The sequence below is a fragment of the Psittacula echo genome, assembly GCF_963264785.1.
Source record: "Psittacula echo genome assembly, chromosome: 5".
NCBI lineage: Eukaryota > Metazoa > Chordata > Aves > Psittaciformes > Psittacidae > Psittacula > Psittacula echo.
In genome coordinates, this window is record NC_137739.1 from 41822798 (window position 1) to 41836804 (window position 14007).

Consider the following 14007-nt stretch of genomic DNA (forward strand, 5'->3'; position numbering starts at 1 on the left):
TGCGCCTCTTCCTGCCCCTCCCCGGGACACGTGACCGGCAGGCGACTCGCGGGCGGGGCGAGGGGGAACTGCGCCGGCATCCGGGTGCTCCATCTGCCAGGGTACCGCCTCGTGCGGGGGCGGAGCCAGCGGTGGCGCGTCACGTGACGGCGGTGGCGGCGGTGACACCGGTGGCGGGCCCCGCCGTCCCGTGCTGCCACCATGTCGGGCAAGGACCGCATCGAGATCTTCCCTTCGAGGATGTGAGTGTCCGCCGGGAGGGCGGGATGCGGGGCGAGCGGGGTGAGGGGTCCCGGTGCGGTTCCCCGGGCGCAGCCGGGTCAGCGCCGCGGTGGGACTTCTCGGGGCGGCCCTGGGGGGCTCCTTGTCCCAGCTGGGCCCCAGCGCTGGAAATCGCCTCGCTGAGTGCTGGTCTGTCCTCGCCGCCCCCGAGAGGGGTCTGTCTCCCACTGTCTGGGTGTTGTGCAAAGGCCGCAGGTAGGTGTGCTCGGTCCAGGCTCGGTCAGCCGTCAGAGCGCCATGGCAGGGTACAGTGATAGGACGCAAGCAGCTTCCAGTGGTGGTGGTGTGGGGGCTATTTCAAATTATGCAATTACGAAAGCCTTTATTTTTAAAGGAAGAATTTGTATAATATATGTATAAGTAAAAAATTGTGCAAATTGAACAATAGCTTTTTATTAGACAACACTGCTGTAGATAAAGTTGGCCATAAAGTGTTAAAAGAGAAGAAGGAAGTAAAATGTGTAATGTGCAGTGGACAGAGAAGTAATTTTCCAGATCCTGACAGCAAACTATTTGTCATGAAGTCAGATGTCTCCTGACAAGGCTTCAAGGCCACCAAAGTTGGAATGAACACAAACAAGTGAAACTGACCTGCTAATAAAATTGCTGTTTTAATGCTATTCAGTTTCTTTTCAGAACCCTCCAGGACAGAAAGACTTTGCCTTAAGGTGACAGGCTGTTTCAAATCTTCTTGCATAAAACTGGCTTGATGCCTGCATGTAGTCTTCATAAAAAGGTGCCTTGCAGGACAGAAATCATTGAATGTGAAATAATAATTATTCCCTAATGCATGTGCTCAGGACATATGAAATAAGAATTCATATGGAAAGATTAACACATTACATGGTAAAGGGTCTGCTTGGAAATTTAGTTCAGAAATAAATCACATACTCATCTGATCTGACTCCTGCTCTTTTGGTAGTGCTTTTCCCATTCAGTTTACATATCCAAGGAGGAAGCAGATCACTTTTAGAAGGTATCTGGTTTTGTGGGATGATATGTCGTTGTGGCAAGAATATGGTGATGTACAAGGCTTAATATTTACAAGCTTTGTTTCAGATGAGGCAGTAGACCAATAGCATGGCTGATGTTTTGATAGGAATGTCAGTTAGGATGATAAAATAAGGACAGCCTGACTCTGTAACAGTTATTTTTTTTAACTGACAGGACAGAATTTCACAAGATTCTTGTTTTGTGGGGTTTTTTTTTGTGGTTTTGTTTGTTTGTTTGTTTTTTTAATCTTAATGAATTGGCTTGCAGGCTTGGGCCTGTGCTGGATGTCAGCAATTACAGAAGCTGCTCAGTGTCCTTGACAGAAAACAAGACTTTGTTCAATGCACTCTCAGAGCCTGTGAAATCTTGCTTGAACTAGAAAGTCAGCCAGTCTCTAGCAGGTGGTGAACAGAGAGAACAAGTTATTTCAAGGTGGTGACAGAGCCCTGCCTGTTGTGGAGGCAAAGCTGCCTTTTTACTCTTTGACTTTGTGGTGTTTGCTTTAATTGTAAACCTTTAGAAAGTATTTGTACTTTTCAGTTATAAGTGTTTGGTAGATACTAATGGAGCTATTCTCATCACATGCTAGTAAATGTGGAAAGTAATGGATTCTACTGTGTGGGTAGAATCTTAATTATATTTACTTTTTCAGGGTCAGAGAGGAAGCTTATAGGGCTTCTCTTCACATAGAGGTGACTTGAGTATTGTCCTTCATGTGCAGCGGCTGTATGCACAAAGGGGTAGCTTAAGTTTGCACAGCTTGTGCCTCTTGTTGTATAGTTCCTGCTATTCTACTTAACTTAAAGCAAAAAAGATTCTTCAAATTAAAATACACTCCACAGCAGAGAGGGAAGCAAGGTTTGGATCCTTCTTCAGATCCTAATTCTGTACAAGAAACCTGTAAGTATGCTATTGGAAGTAGAGGATATACAATACTACAGCTAGCTTACTAATGACCTTTTCAACTGATGCTACTTCTGATGGTCTTAAATAGCTTGTACATCTCCTGTGTGGCACATGAAGCTATGGAATCGTTGTGCTTTCTGACTTCCTTTAAATCAGAATGTATGGCTGCTGTATCATGTTCCACTGTGAAATCAGAACACAGCATCAATAGCTGTGATCACATAGATAAAGAATTTGCTGTGTTTTCTGATTTTTGAGAAGATGACATAGCAGTAAAAGAGCTTAAAAGCAACACCACTGTCACACTGACAGTGGGTAGTTGAATTTCTGGTACTTGTAAGTCATCAAAAAATGAGAACTATTCTGCTATTGTGGAAGCACTGAAAAATGACTTGTCAGTTTTCCATGATCTTTGATGGAGTCTAATTTTCATTGCTGATGGAGATAAATACAATAAAGTCCTGACTTTAGATGAGAATATAAAATTCTATTCTGAAGTGGCCATCCTGTTTTAACTGCATTGATATTTCTTGGTTGCTTCATAATTTCACATATATACATGTGAGCAAACTTTGCGGAAGTTTTTTCCTAATCCCTTCAGATGATGCAGGACATTTTTATTTATTCTTGTTTAACAGGGCTCAGACCATCATGAAAGCTCGTTTGAAAGGAGCTCAGACTGGTCGTAATCTCTTGAAGAAAAAATCTGATGCTTTGACGCTTCGATTTAGGCAGATCCTTAAGAAAATTATTGAGGTAGGTAAATGAGAATTTTCCTCTGTTTGACTCAATTTATTTGGAACCTGTCTGTTCTGTCACTTGTGCATTCCTGTTCTACTAACAGGAATTTCTTACTCAAATTTCTTATTCTTTGTTACGCTGTTAATTATTTATCCTGGTAAAGGAACGGTGATTTGCCTTGTATTTGCTGCCCTTTTTTTTTTCTTTAAACAGACTAAGATGCTGATGGGTGAGGTGATGAGAGAAGCTGCCTTTTCACTTGCTGAGGCAAAGTTTACAGCAGGAGATTTCAGGTGAGGATTGCTGATCTTGTAGATGTCCAACTCATGGGAAAACTCTTAAATACACTTTAAAAAGAAACAGGGTAGGACAGGATGAACTGAATTCCATTATGTAAAGGTGGGAGATGTCACTGCAGGAGAGAAATAACTTATGTGATGAAAATGTGTACTCCATTTGGAAGCTAAACAAAGTAGAAAGAATAACAGAATTTATTTACAAATCTTTGGGGTGTTGCTTTTTGCAGCTTGGAATCTAAAATGTAGGGAAACAAGGATGTATAGCAGAGTATTGAACTATTTATTATTTTGATTTTTCTTGTGAATTTGAGGGCCGGATATAATGATGTGTGTTATTTTCTCCCAGTAAGTCATAAAGTAATTTTACTCATTGCTCTAACCTCCTCTTCATTGCCCTCTTGTCTCACTAGGCCTAGTGAGGGCTGTACCTGAGAAGGGAAACAAATATTTTTCTTCCAGGAGGGTGTTTTTAAATTGTATTTTAATAAATCACAGTTCTAACTACAGTGTTTGTGTAATTCATTCAAGTGTGTGAACATCTTGTGGAATAAAGTTGGGGAAGTGTTAATGATTCAGCTGATGGTACTGCTGGTTAATGGGGAAGAATTAAGTGATCAGACACAGCTGTAATCTGTGTGCTACTGGAGAAAAGTCTTTTTGCCCTTTTGCTTGGATATGGTGCTGTTTCCTGTCCTAACCAGTCACAGTGTTTAGCTGTAAACAATAGTGAGATTCCACCCTGTAAGCAAACTGTACTTTAGTAGAAGATTTGGCTACAGTGACCTGTTCTTGGAAGATCTTAAGATGCTTTAGAATTCTTCATGATGAATTGTTGTAGAAACTTAAGTTTGTTAATATGTTAATAGTTAGTGGATAAACAAACTCATAGATGTTCTGAAAGAACAAATACATACAAACTCAAAAGAACAAAATGTTGTGGCCTTGGTCTGCATTAAAGCCTTGAAATTCCTTCACTTTTATTAGGGAAGAAGTCTCACAGGTGAATTAGACTCAATGTTATTAAAATATTTTAAAGTAATTTGCCAGAAAACTGGCTAATTTTTAGTTATGTTTTGTATACTTCTGTAAGACATTTCTGAAGTTACATTTGAACAAACTGTGTGTTTTTTACATTTACAAACATTGCTGGAAACCTATTTCTTTCAAAGCTTCTGTGTTAGCTTCAAAGTCTGTGCAGTGACTTGCATAGAGAACCTTGTTGAGGACAATTTCCAGATGTTTACGGCTATTTGATAACTACTTCATCTTGTATATAGTGATGACTTAATGGACCATTTTCCTGATTAAGATATGTTTTTTCTTCCTTACAGTACCACTGTGATCCAAAATGTGAACAAAGCTCAAGCCAAGATTAGAGCTAAAAAAGACAATGTAGCAGGTGACTTTTTCAGACAATTTGACTCTTAAGGGACTTGTGGGAGGAGCCTGTGAAATATCCAGGAATGTATCCAATCACTGTCTCCTCTTCTTTCTTTCTTATAATTATCTAACAGGGGGAACACCTGTAATTTGCTCAGTTTTTTTCACATACAGGATATAATTTTTTCATTTCCCTCATAAAATTAAATGAGTGTGTAAGCTGCAGTCCAATTCCTCGATCTTCAGACAAAGCATGATTTTCATAGAGCTTTAAAGAAAAATAGATCAGGACATTAGGAATCTAAGAATCAAAAATTAAGTAAGTTTCAGGAAATTAAATATCAATAATTGAGAAGAAAACAAGAAAGCTAAATCAGGATTGAATGCTTGAAATATTCCTTAAGCATAGGGAATACATTTCTAAAGAGAAACATAAAACTAAACACTGAATAAACCTGAATGCTTCTCTGAATTTTTCATGTACTTGATATCACAGAGATCTAGACACAATTATGAAGTTCCATCTTAAAGATGTCAGAACCAGCATGCCTTTGTCATTCCAAGCTATATAGGAAGATTTTGGAAAAGTTTCTGTGCTTACATAATGCATTAGAAGCGAATCAGGTAAAAGTGAGTTACGCTTAATAAATCTATAACCCTTTATGTCTCTTACACACATTCTTGTTCACTTTTGTCAGGTGTAACCCTGCCAGTTTTTGAGCACTACCAGGAAGGAGGAGACAGTAAGTACAAAACAAGTGTTTTCTATCTTACATGTACTTACAGCTGTTTTATGCTAACACAAAAATACTTGTCATGTCTTGCTGGTGAGTCAGTTTACATCATAGGCATAGGTGTACTTACTTCCTCTTACTGATACTTTGCTCCGTTCCTGTGACATGGAGGGATTATTAAAGGACTATAGTGGATTTTAATTTCCTAAATGAGTGAGTTTTTCAGGTGAGGAGAAGGCTCGTCTTGAACTGTCAGGTTTTGAGACTGGTGGGTCTTACTGTAGACATGCACAACAGTGATCTGTAGTAACATAAACCACTATAAAGACAATTTATTAATGGACAAGGGCTTTAGCTTGTCACACTTGCTGAGCTGTCTGTGTCACTGTAGTTCATAAGGTACTAATTTTTATCTATCTAGTAAGAAAATATAGTAACAATAGTAACAAGTATTATTTGATATTTTGCTATTTGATTTATTTTTTTTTTCCCTCAGGCTATGAATTGACTGGCTTGGCCAGAGGTGGAGAACAGCTGGCTAAGCTGAAGAGGAACTATGCCAAAGCTGTGGAGCTGCTTGTGGAGCTGGCCTCCTTACAGGTTGGTGGGAGTTGAAAGAAAGGAAGAGGATTATTGGTTTCTTACTGTTCCAAAATGGAAGTAGTCTCAGTACTTTGGACTGGACTATACTCCTTTAGACATAATGCTGTACAAAGAAACTTTTTGAGAGTTGGTATTTGTAACTCCTCATATGTGCAGTATTCAGTGTGCTCCTGACATAAGTAGAAAAAATTCTGCTTCTATCAAAAATTGAGTCTGTATGTAAAGCTACGTTACAGACTTGGCTTTGGCTTTCAGACGCTATTTTGGTTTGTGTATAGAATTGATGGAAATGCGGAATTTGTCTTGTCTTCCATCAGACATCCTTCCTTACTTTGGATGAAGCCATTAAAATAACAAACAGACGTGTGAATGCAATTGAACACGGTGAGTATTTTTCCTTTTGGGATGTGTAGTAGTTTTCTGCCTCCATGCAAGATGAGGAACAGGGTCATGGAAGTACCTCTTGTTTTGACTGCTTTCTTGTTTGTAGGATTTCTAACCAGTTCGAGAACTCTTCAGAAAGCATTAGAATGAAGAATATTGCAAATAAGAACAAAAATGAAAAGCCTGGTAGAATGGACTGGAGTACATATTGATAAATGAATATGCAAATATGAGAAAGTAATCAGGAAGTTGTGTGAACCTATAAAGCAGAGATTTCACAAACATTGTGGAGTCTCTGCTTGTGACTTACTTGGTCAAGTCTGTTGTATAGAAACAAAAGAAAGGATGCTTGTATGTGTTCAGATGTTCTAAGAGCTAACATAATAGCTTTTAAAACTGTAATGATGGTGTCCAGTGAAGAGCTGGTAACTTTTTTGATTGGTTTTGGATGGGATCACAGACCAGGCATTGAGAGAAAGCTTGGGAATCACTTCAGATTTGTGTTTGTTAGGGGAAATGGAACAGTCCTAATGTCAATATTCTGGTATTTTTCTTTCACCTCAATTCCTTATTTCTTCTTCTTTGTAAATTTGTTTTTGCAAATTTTTTTTTTTTTTTTGCAATTTTTTAAATACAGCCTATGTACAGTATTGATGTGATTCCTTTTGCTGCAGTATTCAGGGTGCTTTGATTATTTCAAGTTCGTAAGTTGTTGACAGGTCATACTTAACATATGACCTGTATGCATACATCTTCACATGTATGCAATAACTTATTTCAGTACATGAATCTGAACTGTCCTTTTCAGTCCTGTTTTCCATAGACTTGTTCCCTTGATGGTGCAGGCTTTATCTGCAGCTCATCACTCTGCAAATTTAACTGTAGAAGAGGTTTCCCCTGCAGCCTTCAAAATAACTTTGGTAGTGCTGATAACAGCTTTCTCCTTTCAAAAAGTGATTCTGACACACAGCTTGCCCAGTTAGGTGTTAAAGCTTTGTTTAATGTCTTACCTCTTCCCTCATGATTGTGTTACCTTTGAGTAGTTGTTTTCACAACGGCTTTTTTAAACCAAGATTGTAAATGTGTGAGTAAAAGCACTACATTGAGCAGAAGTTTCTGAAAGAATGTGATGGAAGAACGTAATTTTAATTCAAATTTTGGCCATCTCTTGCAGGAGTTTTTTCTTGTTTGTTTTATTTGGTTTGTTTGGTTGGTTGTTTTGTTTGTTTTTTTTTTTTAACACTTCCATGGGGAATAAGGACCTTACAGGCAATCAGGGATCAGTGCTTAGTGATTCCATTGCATTGTTCAAAAGAACATGCTATGGGAGATTCCGTGATGTTCAAAGTCCTAGTTTACTCCTGGGCTTACTGAAGAAAACAATTTTGTGTACTTGTCCATAATGAGAGAGCATGCTTTTCCATGATAGACATGTAAATTTCCTCTAGCCAAAAGAATTACTAGATCGATTTTCAACAACCATCTGTGCAGCACTGCATTAGGTAACTTCCTGGCTAATATAACAGCAGTCAAACAACTTCCTTGTTTATATTTTCTTAGTGATTATTCCCAGGATCGAGCGTACTCTTTCTTATATCATCACGGAGCTGGATGAACGAGAACGAGAGGAATTCTACAGGTAAATGTCCAAACCAAGACAAGACTGGCCTCTTTCTTAAATAGACCATTCCTCAGAAGGGACTTACGAGAACTATTAACCTGGCAGTAAACACTGTTAAACATGACCTGGTTCTTCCTGCACATTGTGTTTCTGTGGCTGGGAACTTGGAGATAAGCGATTACTTGTCTGAAGTTTACAGATGAATCCCTACCACTAGGTTGTACACAGCTTTCATTGCATTTTTTTCAGAGGGAATGCTGATACAGTATACTGAGCTGAGGTGTTCTGCTTTAAGGACACCTCTGCCATAGAAGTCAGTGTTTTGGGCTGCTTGAAGCAAAAATGTCAAACCTGGAATGAATTAAAGGAGAATTAACTTCATTAAAGACAAGCAGAACAATATAGTGCAGTGTTTAAGCTCAAGAATATAATTTATAGTTTGGATGAATTTTTTCAATGGCAGCAGCTAGAGATAAAGGCCTTTTGTTGTTTGTTACAGGACTTTGGGTTCCTAGGGAACATCTCCAGGCAGCTTTATCATATGCAAGTTGTATAGCATCTTTGCTGCTAGCCTGTTTTATGAAAACATGTTTCACAGATAAACCATATTCCTCTTCACAGGTTGAAGAAGATCCAGGAAAAGAAAAAAGTATTGAAAGAAAAATCTGAGAAAGAACGGGCACTGCGAAGGGCTGATGGTGGGGAGCGTGAGCCAGCTAATCTCTTAGTAGAAGAGAAGGATGAGGACCTTCTCTTTGAGTAACCTAGCACAGTTGCTGGATATGGAGCAGAAGACCCAGAATAAAGAATGTCCAATTGCAATATAATTCAGGACATGTTGCCTCAATAATACTTACGTGGCTTCTCAGTTGGTGTATAAATCTTGAGTTGAATGGATTGTGGATTTCTCCTGGGAGATTAGAAATCTGGGAACTTAACTGCAGCATAAGAGGAAAAGGAGAGGTGAGGTGCTCTACTATCAGGAAAGCTGCCCATTGTGTGTTCAACCTGTTTCTTCACTTAGTAGGAACAACTGTACATAGCTGAGTTTTTTGCAGGATGGCTCTGGATTTGTCTAATCAAGATTCCTCTTTAATTATTACTGCCCTTCCTAGTGCATGCTAGGAAAATGTTATTTAAGGAGGGAGATGCATGTGATGTTCTTTACTGCAGAACTATTAATGTTCATGTTGATTAAAGCAGGTATTGGCACGCTTAAGTCAAACATCAGTAAAGACAACGCTAGTTTTCTACCCTGTTGACAAAATCCACAGTCCTCTCTGATTTTTGTTGCACGATTGTTACCATTGACCTAAAACCTAAAAATCTTGGTTTTAATTAGAAGCTCTGCCAACTTGTGTACTGTCTGTGCTAGAAACAAGTAAAAATTTTAAATGTTAAATAGCTGGTGTCTGGCTCAAGCTGCTGGAAGATAGTGGTCGTAAAAGCTTGTCATGTTGATTTCAAAATAAAACCTTCACTTCATCCCCTACCCCCAGTTTAGAATTTGCACCGGGCCCATCTTTCAGCCTGTGCCCACATTCACTTCTCCTTGGTTATTAACCTAAAGTAATAAAGGTTAAGTGGCTCCTTCCTACCACAGACACACAGAAACTCTTCTCAGATATCCAGCTACATGTTGCTCCAGATCTTCATTGCAACCAGTAGTTTGTCAAGCAGAGCAAGGTTGAAGGTGAGGCAGTCCATCCTTGCGTTGTTTCTTCATGTCCTCAGCTATGCAGTTTGAAGTACTGTTTTCCCAAAGACATTGTTTTGCAGTTAACAAACTGAACACATGCTATAGGTGTAACACTAGGACATTGGCTCTAGTACTACTAGTACTATTAGTCTCTTCAAGGTAAGCACCTTGTTTTAAACCTGATCCAGCACTTAACTGCAGGTGTGGGGTAAAAGCAAGGAAATTTTATTAACACTTTCAAAAAGTAATTTTATAGTTGCATGAAGCACCATTTCTTTTCTCTTTCAAAGCTGAAGGCAGCACTGCTGAATAGGAAGCCCATACTCTGTGTTTTAAGATGCAGATGTAGCTTGAAAGAGAAAAACCTGTAGATTTGAGGGCACTTGTTACCTCTACCCCTGAGATGCATGGTTTCGGAAGGAACAGAGAACATCCTTGAGGGCACTGACAGGTCACAGCATCTTCCCACATTCAGCAAAATGGCAGAAAGAAGACTCCCAAAAGCCACTACAAGAAGTAAAATTGTACAATGATTTATTTTAAATCTAGGAATATTTTACATTTTTACATTAGTGTGCAGTTCATGATGTCTCAAAATACAGAGTGCAGATACATGTATAAAAGTACAATGTGGGGATAACTGCAGGTCTCAGTAAAGTTACCTTAATTACTTAAGGCATTAAACCCACCCATCCAATTTTTAAAAGTTTCATAAAATTAAATTCAAAAATTCTGTTATGCAATTCAGCTACTATTTCTTTTAATTAAATCTGGCCTGGTAAGAATGCAGATACCCTCATTTCAGTCTGATACAGCTCACTACAATGCCTGTGATAAGGTTGGATTGTTTCACCAGTGAAGTCTGCATATTCTCTTTTACTCTCATGGAATTTAACACACAGTCTTCATTAAAGAAGGCAGAATAATTTCTTACAGAAGGTAGTTCCTGGTCCAGGCTGGCAGCAGATGGACAGCCAGGTACATTTCCCAGTGCTGCTCAAGCCTTTCCTTTCAGGAGACAAAGCTAACACTGGCTATAAACTATCATAGCACCTTTCCACATGGATGTCAGCAAGTACTGTGTGCCTTGGGAATTAAGAGAGTAGAGCTGAACTTCAGGCAACATTCTTTAAGTCTACATTCAAAAGCTTATTTGTATAAAACCAGCTTCTGTGTAATTTCAGAAAAACTGGGTAGACAAACATTAAATACATTAATGGCATGATTTAATGTGACTGACACAGCCTGTGAACACTGAATGCCTAAGGGGGTTCAGCAACCATCTGATTGTGACTGCAGAACTTTGTACAGAGCCTACGTAGCTGAGCTAGGTTACCCTTAACATTTTATTGCTTTCCACTTTGTCCGGCTATGAAACTGCCAATAGCAAAAAAGCCTAATACATCTACAATCATCTTAAAAAAGGGTAAAATTGATCCAATATTTTGTCATCTATGAAACACTGACTATCCAATATACCTGAACATCGTAGTTGTCAAACTATGGATTAAATTGAGAACATGCCTGCAATGTGAGGCAAAAGCCATTACTTTGAATATCCAGCCCTTGGGCCAACAGCTAGCACATCATTATTTCTAACACTGAATTGAACTAAAGATAAAAGTTTCCAATCCTTTCTCTTTCTGAAGGGTCATTACTTATCCCCACTAATTGCTTAATTACATTTCAGCCCTAAATACTAATTAAACCAGCAATAATTTTGCTTTCTAAGAAGACATGAATGCACTCTATACTTCCATTTTTCAATACAAAAATGTACTGAATGTTAGTTCAGTAAGTAGGATAGTGTAACCTGACAATTTCTTTATATCTGCTGTATACTTTGAGCTCTCTTTAACTGTGGATCTGAATTTGTTCCACTAACTTTTGAGGAAAGAATATATGCAAGACAGAATGGAAAAAAATCAACTATTTTTTCATCCTTCAAAATTAGACAGGAGTGAACTACACACTGACATAACTCCAGTGTTTTACATGTAGGAACAAAGAAACACTATGGCTAAAATCAAGAGATATTCACAGTCAAGGTTCTTTGTGCTACCCAAAACCAAAACAGCAGAGATACTATTCAGCTTCAGGGATAGAATAGCCCTACTGCAGGTGCACAGACTTAGTAGCTAAACCTTCACAGCTCAGAATCAATTGATGTGCAAAGATGTTCTGATCTGCTTTGCAGAACACACTAGGATACAGACAGACCTTGCCTTTTGTTCCCTTGTTTCAAGTTTTTTTGTTTTAACCATTAATAATATTCCCCTTTTGTGTGACTTCTCAGTCAGTTACCAGTGTTTTACACATACTTTCACTGCAGTACTGAGCAAACGCAGGACTATATGTTGGCTAGTGAATTATAACAGTAATTTATAACACAATAGCTACATTCAGCTATTTTAATTCCAGTTAGTCATCCATTAGACCAACAGCCACAAAACAAACCACTTGCAGAGATTAAAAACCCCCACTATCTTCCAATGTTCAGCATATCAGTCTATTTTAGTTAGTATTTTGTTATAAAACATGAGAACTTAAGTTGACTTTTAAGCAGCATGTCTTATAACTATATAAATTTCACAAAAATATAACCTTTGCCTTTCTAAATACCTCTATCTGTTGAAAACAACGGCTCCAGTCAGTCAATATGTTTTAAAGATAATTCCTTAAAAATATCACATCTAAAAGATCAACATAATATTAAACTTTGGACCTAAAATTATTGTGCAGTCAAATCTGATTTACAAAGTCTGACTAAAAAGACACAAGGATTGAAGTATTTACATTATACACATTTGCCAATTACAGTGCTATGAGAAATTGGAATGTTTGATAATTAAAATATTAACTAAAGCCTCACAAGGCAGCTCCAGACCAGAGCAGCATCTTTATTATGTGTATTTTTTGAACAGGAGAGATTTCTCATGAATATTAATGTTTTTCATGTGTAGGTTATTCCTCTGCCCAATGATCTGTAGAATTACGCTCCTGAACTACCATCATGTCCCACAAAGTCATTAAGTGTTAAATAACATTCATATTTATAACTATGTGACAGCATGACTGTATATACACACACACACTTAAAACCTTTGATTTCGTAACAGTGATTCTAGGTAAAAAAGGTGGATTTATGTATAAAAGTAGTTGCTAGAAAATATCTATCTAAAGCTTTAGAATTTAGTACTGTCAAGGTCTCCATTTCTAGACCACAGAGAAAGAAAACTTGGACAATCTTTAGATCAGCTAAACCAGCTCACAAGCCGATTAGCATATTTTTTCCAATAATTCGCAATTTCACTGGCAAAGGATGCAGCCACTGAGGTCCAGAGCTCAAACACGTGTACACTAGAATTGGGCATCCCTACCCATGATCTCCTTGGATAGATTACTAAGATGAAGTCCATTTGTCCCTTGGAATTGCTCTCTCATCGTAGCCAGGTAGAGGGCACCCACTGCGGTTCTGTGTCAAGTTTGTTTATTAACCGAAGTAACTCTTGATATGCCTTATCAAGATCAGAATTCACAATTGCTGTATCAAAGTAGTGTCCATTGTTCTGTTCCATCTCCCTCGTCTTCTCTATGATTTCTCTCAGCTCTTCTGGCTGCAATCAAAAATGGAGAATTAGCATACGTGAGTAAGCCTCTCCCCCCAACAACAGAGTAGGGACAGGTAACAACTCAGAAGACACTTTAACACAAATTTTCATGGTATTGCTATCAGCTATTGCAAAGTTTACAACAAGATTGAACCGTGATACATATTTGCATCCAGGCAATACATCACCCTTGCATCAAACAAGGAGAGCAGAACAACGCAGCCATAGAACACGATTCCTGACCAACAGCCACATCAGGAATCCTTTGGAGTTATGCTGGAAAGACTGTTCTTCCTCAGTATGAACTGCATTATATTCAACTAGTAATTTGAAGATACTATGGTGGCAAAGTGCTCCCACCAACCACTGTAGAGTAGATTTCAGTTAAAAAGCTGAAGATCAATATATTTCATTACCCTAGCAATAAGTATTTTGTATCTCACAAGCTGGATAAGGACCTTTTCTGAGCTTCAGACTTTCTGGTTTAACCTGTGGGTTTCAATCCCATTCCACAGAACTAACTCCTCAACTAAATTATCTGAACTGGTTAAGTTGAGATGGCTCTGGCTGAAACATGAAAAGTGATTCCACAGAACCAAGCATTAAAATAAATTCATCTGAAAAGTTTTGGAGTACATTTTCAAGTAAATGCTTGTCCAAGTGCATGCAAGTTCTTAAAATAAAAAGAATAATCATTTGCTCCCTAGAAGACTCTCAGGTTTACTTGAGGACAAAGTTGGGGTTTCCACAGTTT

The 14007-nt window shown here is 38.4% G+C and overlaps 2 protein-coding genes across 4 annotated transcripts in view; one reads left to right on the top strand and one right to left on the bottom strand.

Moving 5' to 3' along the window:
• The first annotated feature begins 57 nt into the window (after window positions 1-57).
• On the top strand, window positions 58-9379 carry ATP6V1D (ATPase H+ transporting V1 subunit D). 2 transcript variants are annotated; one of them, XM_080620167.1, is made up of 9 exons: window positions 58-242; window positions 2820-2937; window positions 3136-3215; window positions 4553-4620; window positions 5300-5344; window positions 5832-5935; window positions 6256-6322; window positions 7883-7961; window positions 8565-9377. In XM_080620167.1, exons 1-9 carry the CDS (start codon window positions 202-204, stop codon window positions 8704-8706), a joined length of 744 nt encoding a protein of 247 aa, XP_080476293.1. In that variant the 5' UTR covers window positions 58-201; the 3' UTR covers window positions 8707-9377. The 2 variants fall into 2 exon arrangements, with proteins under 2 accessions (XP_080476293.1, XP_080476294.1); XM_080620168.1 differs by lacking the exon at window positions 58-242 and adding an exon at window positions 963-2175 and having other exon boundaries at window positions 8565-9379.
• A 457-nt stretch (window positions 9380-9836) lies between these two features.
• The window catches only part of PALS1 (protein associated with LIN7 1, MAGUK p55 family member), a 58084-nt gene continuing 53913 nt past the window's right edge, over window positions 9837-14007 (bottom strand). For both annotated transcript variants that reach the window (XM_080618976.1, XM_080618975.1), the window contains one exon: window positions 9837-13259. In XM_080618976.1, coding sequence (XP_080475102.1) covers window positions 13083-13259 — 177 coding nt within the window. In that variant the 3' untranslated portion in view covers window positions 9837-13082. The remainder of the gene's footprint in view (window positions 13260-14007) is intronic.

Coding starts and splice junctions, on each gene's coding strand:
- ATP6V1D (XM_080620167.1), top strand. CDS start 202: ATGTCGGGCAAGGACCGCATCGAGATCTTCCCTTCGAGGAT. Junction 243..2,819: donor GAGATCTTCCCTTCGAGGAT/GTGAGTGTCCGC, acceptor CTTGTTTAACAG/GGCTCAGACCATCATGAAAG. Junction 5,345..5,831: donor CTACCAGGAAGGAGGAGACA/GTAAGTACAAAA, acceptor TTTTTCCCTCAG/GCTATGAATTGACTGGCTTG.